General features: G+C 46.7%; 1 protein-coding gene across 7 annotated transcripts in view; it reads right to left on the reverse strand.

The window, feature by feature from the left end:
* ITGA11 (integrin subunit alpha 11) overlaps window positions 1-21475 on the reverse strand; it is a 158443-nt gene that overhangs the window by 21768 nt on the left and 115200 nt on the right. For all 7 annotated transcript variants that reach the window (XR_003852403.1, XM_029575155.1, XM_029575153.1 and 4 more), the window contains 3 exons: window positions 18366-18464; window positions 1818-1894; window positions 1004-1093 (listed from right to left, as the gene is read on the reverse strand). Coding sequence is in view for 6 of the 7 variants with exons in the window: in XM_029575155.1 (XP_029431015.1) it covers window positions 1004-1093; window positions 1818-1894; window positions 18366-18464 (266 nt within the window). In the remaining variant the exon portion in view is untranslated. The remainder of the gene's footprint in view (window positions 1-1003; window positions 1094-1817; window positions 1895-18365; window positions 18465-21475) is intronic.

The raw sequence follows: 21475 nt of genomic DNA on the forward strand, positions 1-21475 counted from the left end.
GGGACTGGGGTAAAAGTACACGTGTAGTACCTGTATGTGCATAAGTTTATCCACAGTGAGCGGAGGCGTTCCCAGGGACTGGGGTAAAAGTACACGTGTAGGCCCTGTATGTGCATAAGTTTATCCACAGTGAGTGGCTGAATTCCCAGGGACTGGGGTAAAAGTACACGTGTAGTACCTGTATGTGCATAAGTTTATCCACAGTGAGCGGAGGCGTTCCCAGGGACTGGGGTAAAAGTACACGTGTAGGCCCTGTATGTGCATAAGTTTATCCACAGTGAGTGGCTGAATTCCCAGGGACTGGGGTAAAAGTACACGTGTAGTACCTGTATGTGCCTACGTTTATCCACAGTGAGCGGAGGCGTTCCCAGGGACTGGGGTAAAAGTACACGTGTAGTACCTGTATGTGCATAAGTTTATCCACAGTGAGCGGAGGCGTTCCCAGGGACTGGGGTAAAAGTACACGTGTAGGCCCTGTATGTGCATAAGTTTATCCACAGTGAGCGGAGGCATTCCCAGGGACTGGGGTAAAAGTACACGTGTAGGCCCTGTATGTGCATAAGTTTATCCACAGTGAGTGGCTGAATTCCCAGGGACTGGGGTAAAAGTACACGTGTAGTACCTGTATGTGCCTACGTTTATCCACAGTGAGCGGAGGTGTTCCCAGGGACTGGGGTAAAAGTACACATGTAGTACCTGTATGTGCATAAGTGAGTGGCTGAATTCCCAGGGACCAGAGTAAAAGTACACGTAAAGGGCCAGTGTGCATAGGTTTACCCGCAGTGAGCGGAGGCGTTCCCAGGGACCAGAGTAAGAGTACACGTGTAGGCCCACTGTGCGTAGTTTACCCGCAGGAGTAAATCTGCTTTGGAGGGTAATTTATGTGCATATTTGATTGGAAATGACCTCGTAAGTGTACAGGGCCCTAGAATCTCATCTCTCTAGGTGTGCACGGGCATTCAGAGCCACAGAGCCAGCCCCCTGCAGGAACTCGGGACGGTACCTGTGGAAGAGAAGATCCGATTCAAACTTCAGCAGGAAGTCCAAGAGAATGGAGTTATCGTGTCTGGTGGCCTCCAGCTCCTCACTGTCACTGAGAATACAAAACACAAAGCAAAGGTTTGTCCTGCTTTCCTACCCCTGACCTCTGCATCCCTAAGCCCTTCTCCCAGCTGGACTCATCCAGCCTTGGCTGCCTCTGCCTGCAGGGGACCCTACCATCAGGGCAAGATTTCAAGTTTCTGCTCCCATGGGCATTTCAGAAATTCTATCGCAGTTTTGGGAACATGTAAAATGACATTACTGAACTATTAATAGCCCCCTATGCAGCATTATGAATTGTTCTAATCTTTTTGTATATTGGGTTAATTTCTGTCACGTGTTTGTTTATTTTCTTTATCCTTATATTATTATCTTTTTTTTTTTTTTACATTTTCATTTCTTTTTTGTCCTCTCCTCTCTAGGCTGATCTGTTCCCTCTCTCCGTGGGGTGCGTGTATAACAAAACATGCACATTCTTCATTCAGAAGTCGGGAAGAGTATGAAAGATGGGCCGCCGGCTGTCTCCCTATGGAGGGAGCTGGGTTCAGTTATTTCCCTCCCTTGGTGTTGCACCCGGAGCTCCTGCCACCACAGCTAAAAGCGCTAATTCATTCACCAAGGGCAGTAAAATAATCCCAATTAATAATGTGAACCTGCAAAGCCATGGGCCCAGACAGGATGAAAGAGTGTATTAGAGCAAGGCCCTCCTGGAGACAGGTGGAGCCGAAAATGTCACCCACAGGTTACAAAGCCCCCAGAGTAGTCCAGCGTCTAACCTGTTAGCAGACAGAGAGATTTTCATGCGCGGGAGGAAATGGGATCTGCTGAATTCAAAATCCAGACGAAAAGTCACCTGCAAAGATTAAGAGAGAGTGAGGCCTTCATGGATCTTATGTACCTCCTGCCTGTGTCTCCCTAACTTTATTGCAAACAGACAGGCCGATAAAGTAAAAGTTGCGGGAGAGTGGGCAATGTGAGGCGAGCACCTGCTCTCCCAGCGCACGCACAGGCCACTCTCCTGTGCGCGCAATTCAGTATTCAAATAAGGGCCTGCAGTAAAAAGAGGCGCTAGGGACACTAGTGCGTCCCTAGCGCCTTTTTTGACAGAAGCAGCGGCTGTCAGCGAGTTTGACAGCCAAAGCTTAATTTTGCTGGCGTCTGTTCTGAAACCCGCTGATAGCCACAGGTTCGGAAACCGGACGCCAGCAAAATTGAGCGTCCGGTTTTCAACCCACAAGCCACACACCGGTTTAAAAATTATTTTTTTTTAATTTTTAATTATTTTTAATTTTTGGGTTCATTATTAGGTTCGGGGATGTTGGATGCGCATTTTCGACGCGCTATTACCCCTTACTGAAAAAGGGGTATAGCTTGCACGTCGAAAATGCGCGTCCAAACGCGGGTTAACATTTCGCTCTGCCACAGCGCACTGTACTGTATTGGCCTGCTTGTCAGCAATTTAACCATAAATCAGAATGTAATCCGCCTGGAGACCAGCATGGTAAAGACAGAATAGCTCTTGTGTATCAATGCATAAAAACAGTGAGGAGTCATTCAGGAGTCACATTGCCTCCTCCGTGCACCCTCACAACTGTACCAGCTTCTCCAACCCAAGAACACTATTCAACATAGTTAAAAATTTGACCAATGACACTGCAGAGTTGCCCCAAACCCCACATGAAAGCAAATGCAACAATATAGCACACTACTTCTCAGACAAAATCTCAAACCTTAGAGCCAAGCTTCCAATACTAACCAAACAGGAAATCAAAATGCATAAAAGAGACGTGACATAATTCTCCGCATTTGACGAAATATCACAAGCCGAAGTATAATCCATGATAAAAAACTTGAACCCTGCACCACATATAATTGATGCCATTCCCACCACAAATATATAAAAACTAGCTGATATTACCTCCTACACACTATCCAAAATAATTAATCTATCACTCAGCGAAGGAGTAATGCCAGACTCTCTGAAAAATGCAATAATTAAACCAATTCTGAAAAAGAAAAACAATGACCCAAACATTTTAAGTAACTATAGACCTGTCTCAAACTTGCCTATGCTTGCAAAATTAATAGAAAAAGCAGTACAAAAGCAACTAGCAGATCATCTAGACGACAATAACATACTCTACCCGTCACAACATGGGTTCAGAAAACACTATAGCACCGAAACATTACTAATCTCTCTTACAGATAATGTATTACGCGGATTTGATAGCGGAAAACACTACATCTTGATATTACTAGACCTGTCCGCAGCATTCGACACCGTAAACCACAACATACTATTAAAAAGACTGGAAGAAATAGGATTACAAAAAACAACACTTGATTAGTTCAGATCCTGACGAATAGATCCTATCAGGTACAGATAAAAAACACAACATCAGACAAAATCGACCTAAAAACAGGAGTCCCACAGGGATCAGCACTCTCAGCAACCCTGTTTAACATCTACATGCTCCCCCTGTGTCACCTTCTGGCAGGGCTAGGTATCATACACTTCATATATGCCGATGACATTCAACTGATTCTACCAGTAGAGGAATCAATTGAGAAAACACTGAATTTTGCAATGATGTACATAGACATAATAAACAGCTTTTAAACCAAATGGAACTAGTAATAAACATAGAAAAAACCGAATTTATACACCTTGAACGAAAAAACATTGTAAGAATCGAAAATCCCATCAAAATTAAAAATAACAAGGCAATCGAGCTAACTAATAAGGCTAGAAACCTAGGAGTAATTATAGATACCGAACTCAGCCTTAAGCAACACATATCAATAAAAGTGAGAGAAGGCTATGCCAAACTAATGATCCTTAGAAGTCTAAAACCCTTATTAACTCAAGATCACTTTCGCACAGTACTACAAGCACTAATATTTGCTAGCACAGACTACTGTAACACACTTTTCCTAGGTTTACCGTACACCACAATCAGGCCACTACAAATACTACAGAACTTAGCTGCAAGAATACTAACTGGAAAAGGAAGAAGAGATCACATCACCCAAACACTTGCTGATTTGCACTTGCTCCCAATAGAACAAAGAGTCCAATTCAAAACACTTTGCACAGTTCATAAACTAATAAACGACGAAAAGGCCGACTGGCTAAACACTGCCCTACGATTACATGTCCCTCAAAGAAATCTCAGATCAGCGAATAAAGCACTACTAACCGTTCCATCAGTCAAAACAGCAAAATTGACCCAAGTTAGAGAGAGAGCACTATCCTTGGCAGGACCATTATTATGGAACTCATTACCACTTGAGCTCAGACTTATGAAAGAACTAAAACTCTTCAAAAAGAGCTTAAAACTTGGCTCTTCAAAAAAGCATTTCAAAGTGAGGTCGTTAAATAACAACAAATACCTACAGCTGAAAGTCACATACAAAAAGCAGAATGTTACTTTATTGTTTTAATCATAGCTAAATTGTAAACTAAAACAGTTATCACATATGATTACCACAGAATCATATCAACAGTGGCTCCAACACACTTCTCATTTAGAGTATATTTGACCTATGTAACCGTAAAATATTGGCACCCCATGGATAACTTAAAAAGCAAACCAAACCTATTTGTGCCTAAATGTAAACTGTTGTGATGGTGCATCACTAAACGACGGTATAGAAAAGTTTTTAAATAAATAAAAATTAAATAAATACTGCCACTTCTTGCCATAGCATTGCATAGCACTGTACAGATACATAGAAGAGACAGTCCCTGAACCATGGAGCTTACAATCTAGTTGAGACACACAGACAAATCTTTTTTTATAATCGCTGAAGTATTATAGTAAAATCGTGTTTGAATGTGAGAGGCTCTATCAGGAGATTCAGGGGTTTTGGATTTAAGAGCATCCCAGAAAGGCGGGTCTGAGGCAACAACTCAGGAAGTGGCAGGAGACAGCACGGAGCATGGACTTATCAACGGAGAGGACAGGCACAGATGGAAGCAGCAGAAAGGGGGAGACAGAGAAAGGTTTGAGAGGAGAGGTGGCCTGAATGTAGAGTGAATGCACTTTCAAGGGAGAAGTTTGAAATAAACGTGGACGCCAACAGGAAGGCAATGTCGAGCCTTGAGAAGGGTAACATGGTTGTAATGACGCTGGCGGAAGATAAATCGCCCAGCTGAGCAGGACAGAGGTGGTTTTACTGGGAGCAGTTGGACTGAGAGGGGATGAAAGCCTGGATAAGGGGCCTGCTAGTGTGCTCCAAAAGGAAGGGATGGATTTGGGGGATGTTGCAGCAGAAGACTGGACAGTACCCCCTACTAAAACATAAGGACTATCAGCCTGGCCATGAAGCAATGTCCCAAACCAGAACACCAAGAGCAAGCAACATCTCCTATTAGGCCAGTGGAAGACTAGCAGTCCACAGTATTATATGAGCTGAGGACTGCCAGCTCATCCCAAGAGCGTCGCTCCATATCATATGAACTGATCTAAGAGCAGCATTCCCTGCTGCCATGGGACCTGCATCCATCACAGGAGCTGCCCCACCCCCCTTCCAGACCAGTGAAGATCCACAATCTGATGAAGCGGCAGTGGCCCCTAGCCTTCCACGCCAACAGCCCCTACTGATCAACACCCTCCCTCGGGTCACTGGGTTGTGCATGGCAGTGCATGTGAGAGACCACAAGGTTCACATGAAACAGACACCTTTTGGGATTGTAAGGGGTATGTAGGGCATGAAGTGCTCTCATCAGAAAAGGGGCCGGTTGCACCAAGGGGTCAGCACATTCTCAGTGGTAAAATGAGATTGTAAAGCTCAGATGTCTGGGACTCTGACTGTGATAGGAGATCCAGCTCCTGGGCCAAGGCTCTGCTCTTCGTCTTGGCTGGACCTTGGCTACCTGATGCCACGCACAAGCACTCCCTCAGGTCACCAGAGCCGCCGCTCGAGCACAGCTGGATGGCAAGGATTCCAGGCCGAAGCCACCATCTGGGGAGGGGGATTTCTTCCAGGAAGCAAAACGTTTCTTTCCATTGCCTAGCTCATTAAAGTAAGAGCTCCCGGAGGAACTACTGAGAGAGAGCCGGGGCGGGGAGGTCTCTATTCAGACCAGATGCTTGTCAAAAACAGCTGAAAAGCCAAAGCCAATTTTCTCCTGTTTGGGTTTTTAAAAACAGCCTCTGAATAGACTGATGACAGAGAAAGACATCAGCACTATCCCAGTCTCTAGTGCTCCCTGCAGAGATTGTAATGGTAAAACGCACCACTATGCCCACTTCTTCTCTCCAGGCCATGCTTTCTTTTAGGGCTCTGCTTCTGGTTGCCCTGCAAGGCTCTGCTGAGGCCCAATGTGCACTGATGGAAAGAATTAAATTAATAAAGGTAAGTTCCTCTTCCTCACTGTGTATTTTATCCCCAGGGTCTGCGCACTCTTAGCCCTGCAGAGTTTTGTGGTAGCTGAGGTGCAGCCATTAGCCATGACTGTGACTGGCCCATACCCTGCAAGCCAGGGCCTTTCCAGGAAACCTCTCCTGATAACCCTGTAGGTGGGCAGGACCTCAGACAGGAAAGGCCTTCTCTTGCGGACAGACGGAAGGACTTCTGAGATTCAGTTTCAGACAGACATTCACAAAGTCTCCTTTTTCAGAAATGGGAAAAATTGAATTCTGATTCCTTTCCTTATTTCAGCTTGGGTTTTGCTGTGGTGGGGAAGGTTTTCTCAGGGCTCAGCACGGGATCTATTAAATGTTCCCTCCGGCTCTTCCTTTCTGCCCAGGCTCTTTAACCCTCTCTTAGCCAGAGACAGGCAATGCTCACTGAGACTTTTCTTCTGGCTGAGTGAATTAAGCCCTCAGTAGCAACTTCATTAATGCTAACTATTTTCTTAAAGAACTGCGAAGGATAAGATTGGTCCCTGTTTTACTCATATTTCCCCAAGTCAAGAGGAAGGTTAAATTCTGCAGGTCCTCTTCACAATCTCGGAGCTGACACCTTCCAGCCCTGAGGCAGCCAGATCCTACTGGCCAACCTGCAGAAAGCATCCTCCATTGTGACTTGGGGCTATGGCCATGCAGATCTACAGGAAGGACTGGAGGGCAGGGCAGCTCTGGTGGTGGTGGGAAGAGTCCTAGAAGTGAGAAAGAACAGGGAGGAGGGGGAAATGAGACAACCCAGAGAGGAAAAACATGGAGAGAATGAACATACATCTCGAACAGAACAAAAAAAAGTGTGGGTGAGGATCCTTGGACAGAGGTGGAGTTGGGGCAACATTTAGGGAGGAGCTGGTGGAAGTGACTGCTGCAGAGGCCCAACTGGGTGCTGGGGACACAGGACTTATGCAGGGGCCACTGCTGAAGAGCTGGATATCTATGGAGATGGTTCGGCCATAGGTCAGGGTCCGGCATAGTCAGAGGCAGGTGGTAGTCAAGACAAGAGGCATTTACACGTGGTCAGGGGTCAGGCAGTGGTCAGTGGCAGGCGGCATTCAAGAGTAGTCAAGTATCAATAGGCGAAAGTCAGACCCAGAGATCTATGTGAGGGAAGGCGAGGAGCAGCACAGGTGGGCGGGCAAGGTACAGAAGACCTGACGAAGAACTGAAGACAGACCATAGGACAAAGATGAAGAAGACCAGGAAAGTAGGAACGAAGACCAGTAGCACAGGCAGAAAAGCTGAGGCAATTTGTTCTACTTCAGTTAGAGGACCTATTGCCCAAGTAAGGAGGAGTCCCATACAAACCCTGCACCATTTTGGTTGCCCTTGTCCGGACCATCTGTAGCCTCTCTATATCCTTTGTGAGAACAGAGCACTCCAGGTGAGGCCTCACCAGTGACCTGTACAGAGGAATAATGACCACTGCTCTTCTACTGGTTCTTCCTCTCCTCAGCTCTGACCAACACCTTTACAACAAGAAAGAGCTTAAGGCCACAGGGGTCCCTTCTTCAGCTACACAACCTTTTGGTCACTGAAACTCATCTTTTGTGCCAGGTCACACCCAGGACCCATCGAGCCCCTCATCCTGTACATAAGAACATAAGAAGTGCCGGGTCACACCCAGGACCCATCGAGCCCCTTCATCCTCTACATAAGAACATAAGAAGTGCCGTGCCGGGTCACACCCAGGACCCATCGAGCCTCTTCATCCTCTACATAAGAACATAAGAAGTGCCGGGTCACACCCAGGACCCATTGATCCCCTCATCCTGTACATAAGAACATAAGAAGTGCCGTGCCGGGTCACACCCAGGACCCATTGATCCCCTCATCCTGTACATAAGAACATAAGAAGTGCGGTGCTGGGTCACACCCAGGACCCATCGAGCCCCTCATCCTGTACATAAGAACATAAGAAGTGCGGTGCTGGGTCACACCCAGGACCCATCGAGCCCCTCATCCTGTACATAAGAACATAAGAAGTGCGGTGCTGGGTCACACCCAGGACCCATCAATCCTCTCATCCTGTACATAAGAACATAAGAAGTGCGGTGCTGGGTCACACCCAGGACCCATCGAGCCTCTTCATCCTGTACATAAGAACATAAGAAGTGCGATGCTGGGTCACACCCAGGACCCATCGAGCCTCTTCATCCTCTACATAAGAACATAAGAAGTGCCGTGCCGGGTCACACCCAGGACCCATCGAGCCTCTTCATCCTCTACATAAGAACATAAGAAGTGCCGTGCCGGGTCAGACCCAGGACCCATCGAGCCCCTCATCCTGTACATAAGAACATAAGAAGTGCCAGGTCAGACCCAGGACCCATCGAGCCCCTCATCCTGTACATAAGAACATAAGAAGTGCCGGGTCACACCCAGGACCCATCGAGCCCCTCATCCCATACATAAGAACATAAGAAGTGCCGGGTCACACCCAGGACCCATCGAGCCCCCCATCCTGTACATAAGAACATAAGAAGTGCCGTGCCGAGTCACACCCAGGACCCATCGAGCCCCTCATCCTGTACATAAGAACATAAGAAGTGCCGGGTCACACCCAGGACCCATCGAGCCCCTCATCCTGTACATAAGAACATAAGAAGTGCCGGGTCACACCCAGGACCCATCGAGCCCCTCATCCTGTACATAAGAACATAAGAAGTGCCGGGTCACACCCAGGACCCATCGAGCCTCTTCATCCTCTACATAAGAACATAAGAAGTGCCGTGCCAGGTCACACCCAGGACCCATCGAGCCCCTCATCCTGTACATAAGAACATAAGAAGTGCCGGGTCACACCCAGGACCCATCGAGCCCCTCATCCTATACATAAGAACATAAGAAGTGCCGGGTCACACCCAGGACCCATCGAGCCCCTCATCCTGTACATAAGAACATAAGAAGTGCTGTGCCGGGTCACACCCAGGACCCATCGAGCCCCTCATCCCGTACATAAGAACATAAGAAGTGCCGTGCCGGGTCACACCCAGGACCCATCGAGCCCCTCATCCTGTACATAAGAACATAAGAAGTGCCGTGCTGGGTCACACCCAGGGCCCATCGAGCCCCTCATCCTGTACATAAGAACATAAGAAGTGCTGGGTCACACCCAGGACCCATCGAGCCCCTCATCCTGTACATAAGAACATAAGAAGTGCCGGGTCACACCCAGGACCCATTGAGCCCCTCATCCTGTACATAAGAACATAAGAAGTGCCGTGCCGGGTCACACCCAGGACCCATCGAGCCCCTCATCCTGTACATAAGAACATAAGAAGTGCCGGGTCACACCCAGGACCCATCGAGCCCCTCATCCTGTACATAAGAACATAAGAAGTGCCGTGCCGGGTCACACCCAGGACCCATCGAGCCCCTCATCCTGTACATAAGAACATAAGAAGTGCCGGGTCACACCCAGGACCCATCGAGCCCCTCATCCCGTACATAAGAACATAAGAAGTGCCGGGTCACACCCAGGACCCATCGAGCCCCTCATCCTGTACATAAGAACATAAGAAGTGCCGGGTCACACCCAGGACCCATCGAGCCCCTCATCCTGTACATAAGAACATAAGAAGTGCCGGGTCACACCCAGGACCCATCGAGCCCCTCATCCTGTACATAACAACATAAGAAGTGCGGTGCTGGGTCACACCCAGGACCCATCGAGCCCCTCATCCTGTACATAAGAACATAAGAAGTGCGGTGCTGGGTCACACCCAGGACCCATCAATCCTCTCATCCTGTACATAAGAACATAAGAAGTGCGGTGCTGGGTCACACCCAGGACCCATCGAGCCTCTTCATCCTGTACATAAGAACATAAGAAGTGCGATGCTGGGTCACACCCAGGACCCATCGAGCCTCTTCATCCTCTACATAAGAACATAAGAAGTGCCGTGCCGGGTCACACCCAGGACCCATCGAGCCTCTTCATCCTCTACATAAGAACATAAGAAGTGCCGTGCCGGGTCAGACCCAGGACCCATCGAGCCCCTCATCCTGTACATAAGAACATAAGAAGTGCCGGGTCACACCCAGGACCCATCGAGCCCCTCATCCTGTACATAAGAACATAAGAAGTGCCGGGTCACACCCAGGACCCATCGAGCCCCTCATCCTGTTCATAACAACATAAGAAGTGCGGTGCCGGGTCACACCCAGGACCCATCGAGCCCCTCATCCTGTACATAAGAACATAAGAAGTGCCAGGTCACACCCAGGACCCATCGGGCCCCTCATCCTGTACATAAGAACATAAGAAGTGCCGGGTCACACCCAGGACCCATCGAGCCCCTCATCCTGTACATAAGAACATAAGAAGTGCCGGGTCACACCCAGGACCCATTGAGCCCCTCATCCTGTACATAAGAACATAAGAAGTGCCGTGCCGGGTCACACCCAGGACCCATTGAGCCCCTCATCCTGTACATAAGAACATAAGAAGTGCCGGGTCACACCCAGGACCCATCGAGCCTCTCATCCTGTACATAAGAACATAAGAAGTGCCGGGTCACACCCAGGACCCATCGAGCCCCTCATCCCGTACATAACAACATAAGAAGTGCGGTGCTGGGTCACACCCAGGACCCATCGAGCCCCTCATCCTGTACATAAGAACATGAGAAGTGCCGGGTCACACCCAGGACCCATCGAGCCCCTCATCCTGTACATAAGAACATAAGAAGTGCCGGGTCACACCCAGGACCCATCGAGCCCCTCATCCTGTACATAAGAACATAAGAAGTGCCGGGTCACACCCAGGACCCATCGAGCCCCTCATCCTGTACATAAGAACATAAGAAGTGCCGGGTCACACCCAGGACCCATCGAGCCCCTCATCCTGTACATAAGAACATAAGAAGTGCGGTGCTGGGTGAGAGCATTGGTCTATCGAGCCCAGTATCCTGTTCCAGGTCATGTGCAAGGAATTAGCAGATCCTAATGGAGAAATCCATTCCCTGTTACTTTAGCTTTCTCAAATTGTCCTGGGAGGTAATAGTTAATGAGCCTCAAGAAAGATGTCCAAATTATTTTTAAGCTCACCTGTACTAGCCTTGACCACATTCTCTAGCAACAAATTCTACAGTTTGATCATTGACTGATAAAATGCTTTGTTAAATTTGTTTTCAATTTGCTATTAGTTTCATGGCATGTCTCCTGCTCCTATTATTTGAAAAGGTAAATAACTGTTCCAAATTTACCCGTTCCACTCCATTCCTGATTATACAGACCTCTATCATATCCCCCCCCAGCCGTCTCTTCTCCAGGATGAGCAGCCCTCACCTCTTTAGATTTCCTCATAGGGGAGCTGTTCCAGCCCCTTTATCATTTTATTATTTTATTGAATTTTATACAATCTTAATGAAAAACAAGAAGAGAAAAAAATATTAGAAGAAATACACATTTTCAGTTCATATCCATCCACATCAAGGGGAGAGATACCACAAATAAATATAATTAAAGAGAATTCCGGTAATTAACTAATACAGGTCCTGTTCAGATTCATTTAACAGGAGTGACAACAACTAGAGAATGCACAAAATGTTCTAATTGCATGGGATCCTAAAACAAATAACTATTCCTTTGTAGTTTAATAAGAAAAGCTGCTCCCAGAGCCAAAACCCGGGGTTTTTAATCAAAAACAATCTCCTGCATGCTTCTGTCTCTTTTACCACATCTGGGAATAAAGTAATCATGTTTCCCAGGAAAATGTTAGGAAAAACCAATTGTACAGTCTACCGCTCGTCATACTCGCAAGCAAATATCACCAGCAAAGTGGCTCTGTCATGAACTATCAAGTTAGATTTGTCAAGAAAAGTAGTTAGGCAGCTGAGATGCACGACTGGCAAGGGGACGCCTCCTTTGCCTTATGTTTAACCACAGGCTATGGTACAGCTCTTCAGAGAAAACCATTTTTATATATGTTTTATGCAAGTAAAAACAAACTTCGCTTAGAGATCCTTAATTGGAGTCCATTTTGAAATCCAGAAAAAACACCCCGACACTGGCCATGTTTCGTTATCTGCATCAGGGGGCCGATGGAAGAGAGAGTTCTTTTGTGTTTCTCAATGCGCTTAACAATGTTGCGCAATATTGCTTATACTATGGCGACTCAAACCTCTTTCATGCCATGATCGGTTGTATGGTTTTACCTTTTCCCTCAGTCTTGACACATATCCTTCTATCATTGCTGTTAAATCAAGAAAATCATCTTTAGGTTTGTCTACAACGTCTTCCACTAGCTGAGAGATTTTGTTTCTAACACCTGCTACGCAATGCACCTTAGAAATCTCAGGAATACATTTCGAATCATCTCCAAGGGAGGAACTAAGGATTATCGTGGAAAGTTCAATCGTTTGGAATGGTTACCCTGTGTAGTAACTGGTTATCTTTTATCAAGGGAACAGTAGATTAATGCTCATTTCAGTCACTTAGCTAATTGCTTTCTTTGCTCTGAAATTTTTTGACAGTGAGTAGTGACTTGCACAGTCAAATTCACACATAGAAACATACATAGAAGTGACAGCACAAAAGGACCTAATGGCCCATCCAGTCTTCCCAGCAAGCTCCCATAGTTATCAGTTTCCCATTCTTATCAGTTACTCAGACCGTCAAGGTCAGGGCTCTTGTTGGTTTCTGTTTCAGTCCAATTTCTTTTCACCCCTGCGGTTGAAGCAGAGAGCAATGTTGGAGTTGCTTCAAAAGTGTAGTATCAGGCTTATAGGTTACGGGTAGTAACCGCCGCATCAAGCAAGTTACCCCCATGCTTATTTGTTTTCCCAGACTGTACAGTTCTATGTCCTTTTTGGTTGTTGTCTGAATCCAATTCGTCTTTTCCTCTTTCCCCCTGCCGTTGAAGCAGCAAGCAATGATGGAGTTGCATCAACAGTATGAAGGCTTATTGGTTAGGGGTAATAACCACCACACCCCAATGAGCAAGAATGGAGTCAATCTTGCAGAAAGAGAAGACTCCAGATTAGACTCAACTGTCCACAATGATTCGAAAGTTACTGTAGCAGGTCCACCCTTCATCACAGGAGGAGATATTGTAACTCCTGGACCCAACTGAGACCCACCCCCCCCCCCCCTCCATCCAGAAGAGAAACAGAGGTACTGATGGAAATTTCAGTTTCCTCTCCAGGTCGCCTGCAGTTGATCTGGATCTAAGGGACGCCGAGGTCTCATAGTGAATGGGCTTCGAGTTCAGTTTGTCCCAAATCTCGACTGGTAAAATTAAAGGCCTCCAAAGTTATCTGGGTTGGTTGAAAGGTAGACTGAGATGAGGGTGGAAGCACTTTCAAGTTACCTTTCTTCTTCTTTCCCGTTACTGAGGAGAACCCAAGGACTGTGAAGAGACGAGGTTACCCCAATAACAATGCTCAGAAGTGTGTGTGCCCCTTTACATCCCAGTGTTATGCAGTACAGGCCAGGAGACGCCAGCCGCAGCGTCAAGGTCCCCAGAAACCTCCTCCTCACTCTCCTCCACTTTATCACTTTGATCGCACTTCTCTGCACCTTTTCTAATCCTGCTGTATCTTCTTCTTAAAGATGGGGCTCCCAGAACTGCACACACACTCAAGGAGTGGTCACAGCATGGAGCTACAGATTTATTCTCCATTCTTTTCTTATGGAGGCTTTGGCAGGGTGGGTGGAGATGGGTAAAATGGAAAACCATTGGAACAAACTAAAAGGAGCTATAGTAAGAGCAAGAAATCTATGTCAGGAAAGTCAATACAAGTCAGAGGAAAAGGATGGTCAGTGCTGTCAGAAGGGAGAAGGAAGCAGGGCGACCACCCTCTGGCTGGAGCAGTGAGAGGGTCATTTTCAAAAGCATTTGTGGTTTACACATGTAACTGCACTTTAAGCATGTAAACGGGCTTTTGAAAATTGCTAGGAAATGTTACATTTACACGTTACTTGCTTTGAAAATCCGCACTGAAAAAGTACAAAGCATCTCAAAAATAGGAACACAGCGGAGAATATCTGGTAAAACTGAAAGAGGCGAGGAAGAAGGCAAAGGCACAATCGGAAGAAGAAGCGGTAAGAAGACAGTCTTCAGGAGCAGCTGTGAAAGAAGAATGGCCAGCGCTGGGGGTGGGGACTGGTCAGTGTTTTCCCAGAAGGCAGCGGCAGGATGTGAGCGCTGCCTTCTCTGCTTCTCAGCCTGCTCCTCTAATCCCTGGGCTGCTTCTCCACCCTGTTGGTTGAGAGGAGATCATAAGCAATGTATGGAGAGAGGCGAGGAGCAAGTGGAAATCCTATATAAATACTTGTGTCTGGTGTCCACTAAAGACCACCTGGGAGAAGGACTCTTGCTGGTCGCCAGGGGTACATATGGGAGTGGGGAAGGACGACACTGTTTGTGAGGAACAAAGCCCTGGGGCCAGATGGCCTGCATCATCTTGGAGAGAGAGGCTCCAGTAAGTCTGCTCCCTCCTAGTTCTGTTCTGTTTCTCCTCCACCCCAGGTTTTGGCTATAGCACCCCAGGCTGCCAGGGCTCACAAATCCCACCTCTGCTCTCTAGTGCCAGGATCACACAGCTTACATTTTAAAAGAAAGAAAAGCTCTTTGACCACTGCTGCAGGCTGGGCTGAGGTCCAGTTTACAAAAAAAATCATTTGAAGCCAGGCTGGAAGCTCATGTCTGACCCTGGCTCTGAGAAAGGAGGCTGAAAGTGGCAGGAAAATGAACGCTACCCCCCCCCCCCCCTCCCTTCCCATCATTCACCAGCAGAGAGAGCCAGAAAGGAGTGAGGGAGAGAAAGAGTGCGAGGGGAGGAGGGTGAGGAGGCACCTAGGAAGAAAGTCCACCTCTCTCAGTTCTCACCACTTCTTTTTCACATCTTTCTTCCTCTCTGCTGCTGCTTCAGGCCTAGCCCCCATATTCCGACCGCTATCCCTTTCCCCAGGGCAGCGCATTTTAATTCAATAGTTTCTCCACCACTGGAAGCAGCTTACCATAAATTATTCCTGCCTGCAGGCAGCGAAGGAGTTTGCTGAATACTGGTGGTGCTCAAGCACCCTCTGCCGCCACAGAACTGGCACCTACGCCCTCCAGCACCCCACTATCTGCTCTGTTCTTCACGTATCAGACAAGTTACTCATAAATTAACGACACTTTTTTTTACTTACATTAGCATATGATGCCGAGTTCTCCTTTCTTATTTCAATTTGTAGAAACTTAAACAGCATAACAGGATAAACGTTTCTTAGCTACTAAGTCTGCTAGTGCCAGACAGTTTGTAAGAGCCAACTTTTATTTATGATCAGCAATTTTGTACAGAAGACCCAAGGGAAGGTCATGTGCTGAACCTGGAGACAAGGGCAAGGAGAGGGCTACTAGGAGAACGCACGTCGGACCCTGACCAGTACTAAAGCCTCAGAACCCTCCATGGTTCAAAGACCTGGATTATTTTACAGTCACAAAACAGGGACGGGGTCACTTGATGGTCCTATGGAAAGACCCCAAGGTTCTTAACGCCTTCTTAGAGTTCTGATTGGTCTCTATATTTGTACGCCTGAAAGCTCTCTCCCTATGGCTTACCTTAGCTCTAGAGGGGAAGAGCAGATAATTAATGTTACATTGGTTCTAGAGTTACCTTGACTGTAGAGATCCTCCGGCCTCAATACTGAAAGCAATCCATTTAAGTAAGTTAGCCGGATAATATTCAGCAGCATGACTATTCGGTGCTACTTAGGTGGATAAGTTATATCCAGCTAAGTTGGACCTGCTCTATGGCAGGTTTAACTTATCCAATTAACTTAATCAGAGAAGTATGAATATTGGTACTTATCCGGCTAACGGGCCAATACAGAAAACTTCGCGGGAGAGCGGGCGAGCGCCCTTTTTGACAGGAGCGGCGGCTGTCAGCAGGTTTGTCAGCCGACGCTTAATTTTACTGGCGTCGGTTGTCGAATCCGCTGACAGCCACGGGTACGGAAAATGGACGCCGGCAAGATTGAGCTTCCGTCTTCCGACCCGTGGGCCGCAGGCAGATATATATATTTTTTTAAATTTTTGGGGCCTCTGACTTAATATCGCTAAGTTTTTTCTGCTTTTCTGTACACTTTCCCTGTGCCGGCCGAAATTAACTTCTGCCTTTGGGCAAGCATTAATTTCTGAAAGTAAAATGTGCGGCTTCACTGCACCTTTTACTTACTGAATCACGCGGGAATAACTAATAGGCCCATCAATATGCATTTGCATGTTGCGGGTGTTATTAGTTTCAGGGGGGTTGGCCGCGCATTTTTGACACGCTATTACCCCTTTCTGTATATGGGGTAAAAATAGCACGTCGAAAACGCGTGGCCAAACTGGGGCTAAAGGTGCACTCAGCATGAGCGCACTTTATTGCAATGGCCCGTAAGTTAGCCAGATAAGTAGCGCCACCCTGATCTGCTCACTGACTGCCCATAACTTATCCAGCTATCTAGTTAGACAGATAAGTGATTTATCCAGTTAAGTGACAGCCGCTGAATATACCCAGATATTCAGCGGCCACCACTTAACCAGATAATTCCAACTTATCCAGCTAGATGGTGTTCAAATACTGGGCTCCTTGTGTTTAGATTGTCTTTGGAGCGGAAGATTGGATATTTAACATTAGCTTAGCTCTAGAGTGGAAAACCAGATAATTAATGTTACCTTGGCTCTAGAGGAAAGAGTGGGGTAGTTTACATTAACTATGTTCTGGAGGGAAAGAATGGATAGTTAATAATATCTTGTCTCAAGAATGGAAAACCAGATAATTAATGTCACCTATGCTTTAAAGGGGAAGAATGGATAGTTAATGTTACCTTGACTCTAGAGGAGAAGAATGGATAGTTAATGTTACCTTGACTCTAGAGGAGAAGAATGGATAGATAATGTTACCTTGACTCTAGAGGAGAAGAATGGATAGATAATGTTACCTTGACTCTAGAGGAGAAGAATGGATAGATAATGTTACCTTGGCTCGAGAGGGGAAGAATGAGGTAGTTTATGTTACCTTGGCTCTTGGCTCTAGAGGGGAAGAATGGATAGTTTATGTCACCTATGCTTTAAAGGGGAAGAATGGATAGTTTACGTTACCTTGGCTCGAGAGGGGAAGACTGGGGTAGTTTATGTTACTTGGTTCTAGAGGAGAAGAATGGATAGTTTATGTTACCTTGGCTCTAGAGGGGAAGAATGGATAGTTTATGTTACCTTGGCTCTAGAGGGGAAGAATGGATAGATAATGTTACCTTGACTCTAGAGGAGAAGAATGGATAGATAATGTTACCTTGACTCTAGAGGAGAAGAATGGATAGATAATGTTACCTTGACTCTAGAGGAGAAGAATGGATAGATAATGTTACCTTGACTCTAGAGGAGAAGAATGGATAGATAATGTTACCTTGACTCTAGAGGGGAAGAATGGATAGATAATGTTACCTTGACTCTAGAGGAGAAGAATGGATAGTTTATGTTACCTTGGCTCTAGAGGGGAAGAATGGATAGATAATGTTACCTTGACTCTAGAGGAGAAGAATGGATAGATAATGTTACCTTGACTCTAGAGGGGAAGAATGGATAGATAATGTTACCTTGACTCTAGAGGAGAAGAATGGATAGTTTACATTACCTTGGCTCTAGAGGGGAAGAATGGATAGATAATGTTACCTTGACTCTAGAGGAGAAGAATGGATAGATAATGTTACCTTGACTCTAGAGGAGAAGAATGGATAGATAATGTTACCTTGACTCTAGAGGAGAAGAATGGATAGTTTACATTACCTTGGCTCTAGAGCGGAAGAATGGATAGATAATGTTACCTTGACTCTAGAGGAGAAGAATGGATAGTTTACATTACCTTGGCTCTAGAGCGGAAGAATGGATAGTTTACATTACCTTGGCTCTAGAGCGGAAGAATGGATAGTTTACATTACCTTGGCTCTAGAGCGGAAGAATGGATAGCTAACATTGCAGACTTTGGTGCTGGAAAGTCTATCTTCATTCATGCACTCAATTTTCACATCAGAGTCATCCTGTAACATAACCAGACAGAGAACAGTTTACAGTTACACTATGAGAAAAGATGAGAGATATGGTGGTAATGGTTGCAGTGTGTTGTGCATGTCTGTGTGAAGGAAGGTTGTACTACAGTTGCCATGCTATACCAGTCCTGTGCGAGTGAGAGAAGCTTGCACTGATGCTGCCTGTGCTGTACCTCTTCTGGGATGAAGGAATGAGTGTGAACTTTGCAATGCAGCTGCCCATGCTGTTATGTTTTGGAGGAGTGTGGGTGAGGGATGGAACTTTTTATACTGCTGCTACCAGTTCTGTGGTGCAGCAGAGTGCGTATGTGTGTATGCATGCATGTATCCGAAACTTGCACTGCTGCTCCCTGTGCTCTCGGTGAGTGTGTGAGGGAGAGATGCTTGCACTGCTGCACCCTGTGCTCTCAGTGTGTGTGTGTGTGTGTGAGGGAGAGAAGCTTGCACTGCTGCTCCTTCTGTTATACCTGTTCTCTGAGGCAGTGTGATTGTGTGAGAGATTGAGAGAAGCTTGCATTGCTACTCCCTGTGCTCTCAGTGAGTGTGTGAGAGAGGGAAGCTTGCATTGCTGCTCCTTCTGTTATACCTGTTCTCTGAGGCAGTGTGATTGTGTGAGAGATTGAGGGAAGCTTGCACTGCTTCTCCCTGTGTTACACCTGTTCTCTGTAGGGCAGTGTGAATGTGTGAGATTGAGAGAAGCTTGCACTGCTGCTCCCTGTGCTCTCAGTGTGTGTGTGAGAGAGGGAAGCTTGCACTGCTTCTCCCTGTGTTATACCTGTTCTCTGTAGCACAGTGTGTGTGTGTGTGTGTGTGTGTGTATGTGTGTGAGTGAGTGAGTGAGAGAGATTGAGAGAAGCTTGCACTGCTGCTGCCTGTGTTATACCTGTTCTCTGTAGCACAGTGTGTGTGTGTGTGTGAGTGAGAGAGATTGAGAGAAGCTTGCACTGCTGATCCCTGTGTTATACCTGTTCTCTGTAGCACAGTGTGTGTGTGTGTGTGTGTGTGTGTGTGTGTGTGAGTGAGAGAGATTGAGAGAAGCTTGCACTGCTGATCCCTGTGTTATACCTGTTCTCTGTAGCACAGTGTGTGTGTGTGTGAGTGAGAGAGATTGAGAGAAGCTTGCACTGCTGATCCCTGTGTTATACCTGTTCTCTGTAGCACAGTGTGTGTGTGAGTGAGAGATTGAGAGAAGCTTGCACTGCTGCTGCCTGAGCCTTACTTTTCCTGTGGTGTGGCAGGGTGTATGTGTGTAATCAATTAGATTTCTTTTGCCTATGTTGTAATGGAGCTTTTGCTCAGTGGAAAGTGATCCGAGTGTGCAGAATTACAAGAAGTGTTTGCCCGAGTGTGTGTTGCCTGTGCCTGGGAAGCTATTCTTGTTGGCAAGTCTCTCTGCACAGTAGAAGAGGCCCCTGCATTCTTCCCATTCTGTGGGAACGGCTGCCCACAATTTTCCACTGGCACTCGCTCCTCAGAAACCAGCGGATGCCTGCAGCCGAGCAGTGCTGGAGCGAGCACTTCCAGGAGTAAGACTCACACCCTAATGTTAGTGAGCAAGTCACAGGCAGGAGTGGATCAGCTGAATTTAAATCCACAGATTTTGCTGAGAAAATGACTCCCAATAAATAAAAAGCATCTGACCCCTGTCCCAGTGCTGCTCAATCTTTTTCCTTCCCACCCACTGGTGCCTCTCTTTCCATCCTTCCTTTCCACCCCCCTTCCCACCCACACCTGTCTCTCCCCCCTTCCCACCCCACCTAGCTGGTTCCTTTAATTTTACACTGAATTTAATTACATTTTTACGTTTGTAAACTGCAATTACAACATCTCAAGGCAGCGTAGACTTAAAAACAATAAAAACAAAGTCAAATGAACACATACAAAATACAATAACAAAATATGCCAGAAGAAATTCATCAACCCCAGGCTGATGACCTTTCTATCCACTAACTGGTATCTCCCCTCCCCAAACTGGTGCCTCTCTCCCCCTCCAACTGCTGCCTCTTTTCTCTGACTTCCTCACAGACCCAACAGCTGAGTCACTAAGGACTGGTTTTAGAAGTCTTTTTTCTTTTCTTTGACCAAGCATTATAAAGAGTGCCACAGCTATAAAAAAAAGCTGTGCCACATCTGACTGTAGGGGCGCCGCATCCGACTGTAGACCATATCCAACTGTATAGGGAGTTGCATCTGACTGTAAGGGGTACCACATCTGACTGTAGGGGGAGCCACGTCTGACTGTAAGGGGAGCCACGTCTGACTGTAAGGGGTACTGTACCTGACTGTAAGAGCACCACGTCTGACCTTACAGAACACCATATCCAACTGTATGGGGCGTCGCGTCTGACTGTAAGGGGAGCCACGACTGACTGTAAGGGGTACCACATCTGACTGTAAGGGGAGCCACGTCTGACTGTAAGGGGAGCCACGTCTGACCTTACAGAACACCATATCCAACTGTATGGGGCGTCGCGTCTGACTGTACGGAGTGCCATGTCCAACTGTAAGGGTACCACATCTGACTGTAGGGGCTATACAAAGCACATATCCAACTGTATGGGGAGTTGTGTCTGACTGTAAGGGGAGCCACGACTGACTGTAAGGGGTACCACATCTGACTGTAAGGGGAGCCACGTCTGACTGTAGGGGCTATACAAAGCACATATCCAACTGTATGGGGAGTTGTGTCTGACTGTAAGGGGAGCCACGACTGACTGTAAGGGGTACCACATCTGACTGTAAGGGGAGCCACGTCTGACTGTAAGGGCTATACAAAACACATATCCAACTGTTCGGGGCACAGCGTCTGACTGCAAAGGGCACCACATCCAACTGTAAATGGTGCCATATCTGGCTGTAAGGAGCAAACAACAAGATGGGGGAAGCCACAGTAAATCTGCCACCAGATGATGTCCCCCATCTTGTGTGATATTTTACTTGGGTTACCCTTCGGCTCTCTGTGGGAACTTTGATTTGACTGTAAGGGGTACCATGTCTGACTG

Source organism: Rhinatrema bivittatum, chromosome 13 (assembly GCF_901001135.1).
Source record: "Rhinatrema bivittatum chromosome 13, aRhiBiv1.1, whole genome shotgun sequence".
Classification (NCBI taxonomy): Eukaryota; Metazoa; Chordata; class Amphibia; order Gymnophiona; family Rhinatrematidae; genus Rhinatrema; species Rhinatrema bivittatum.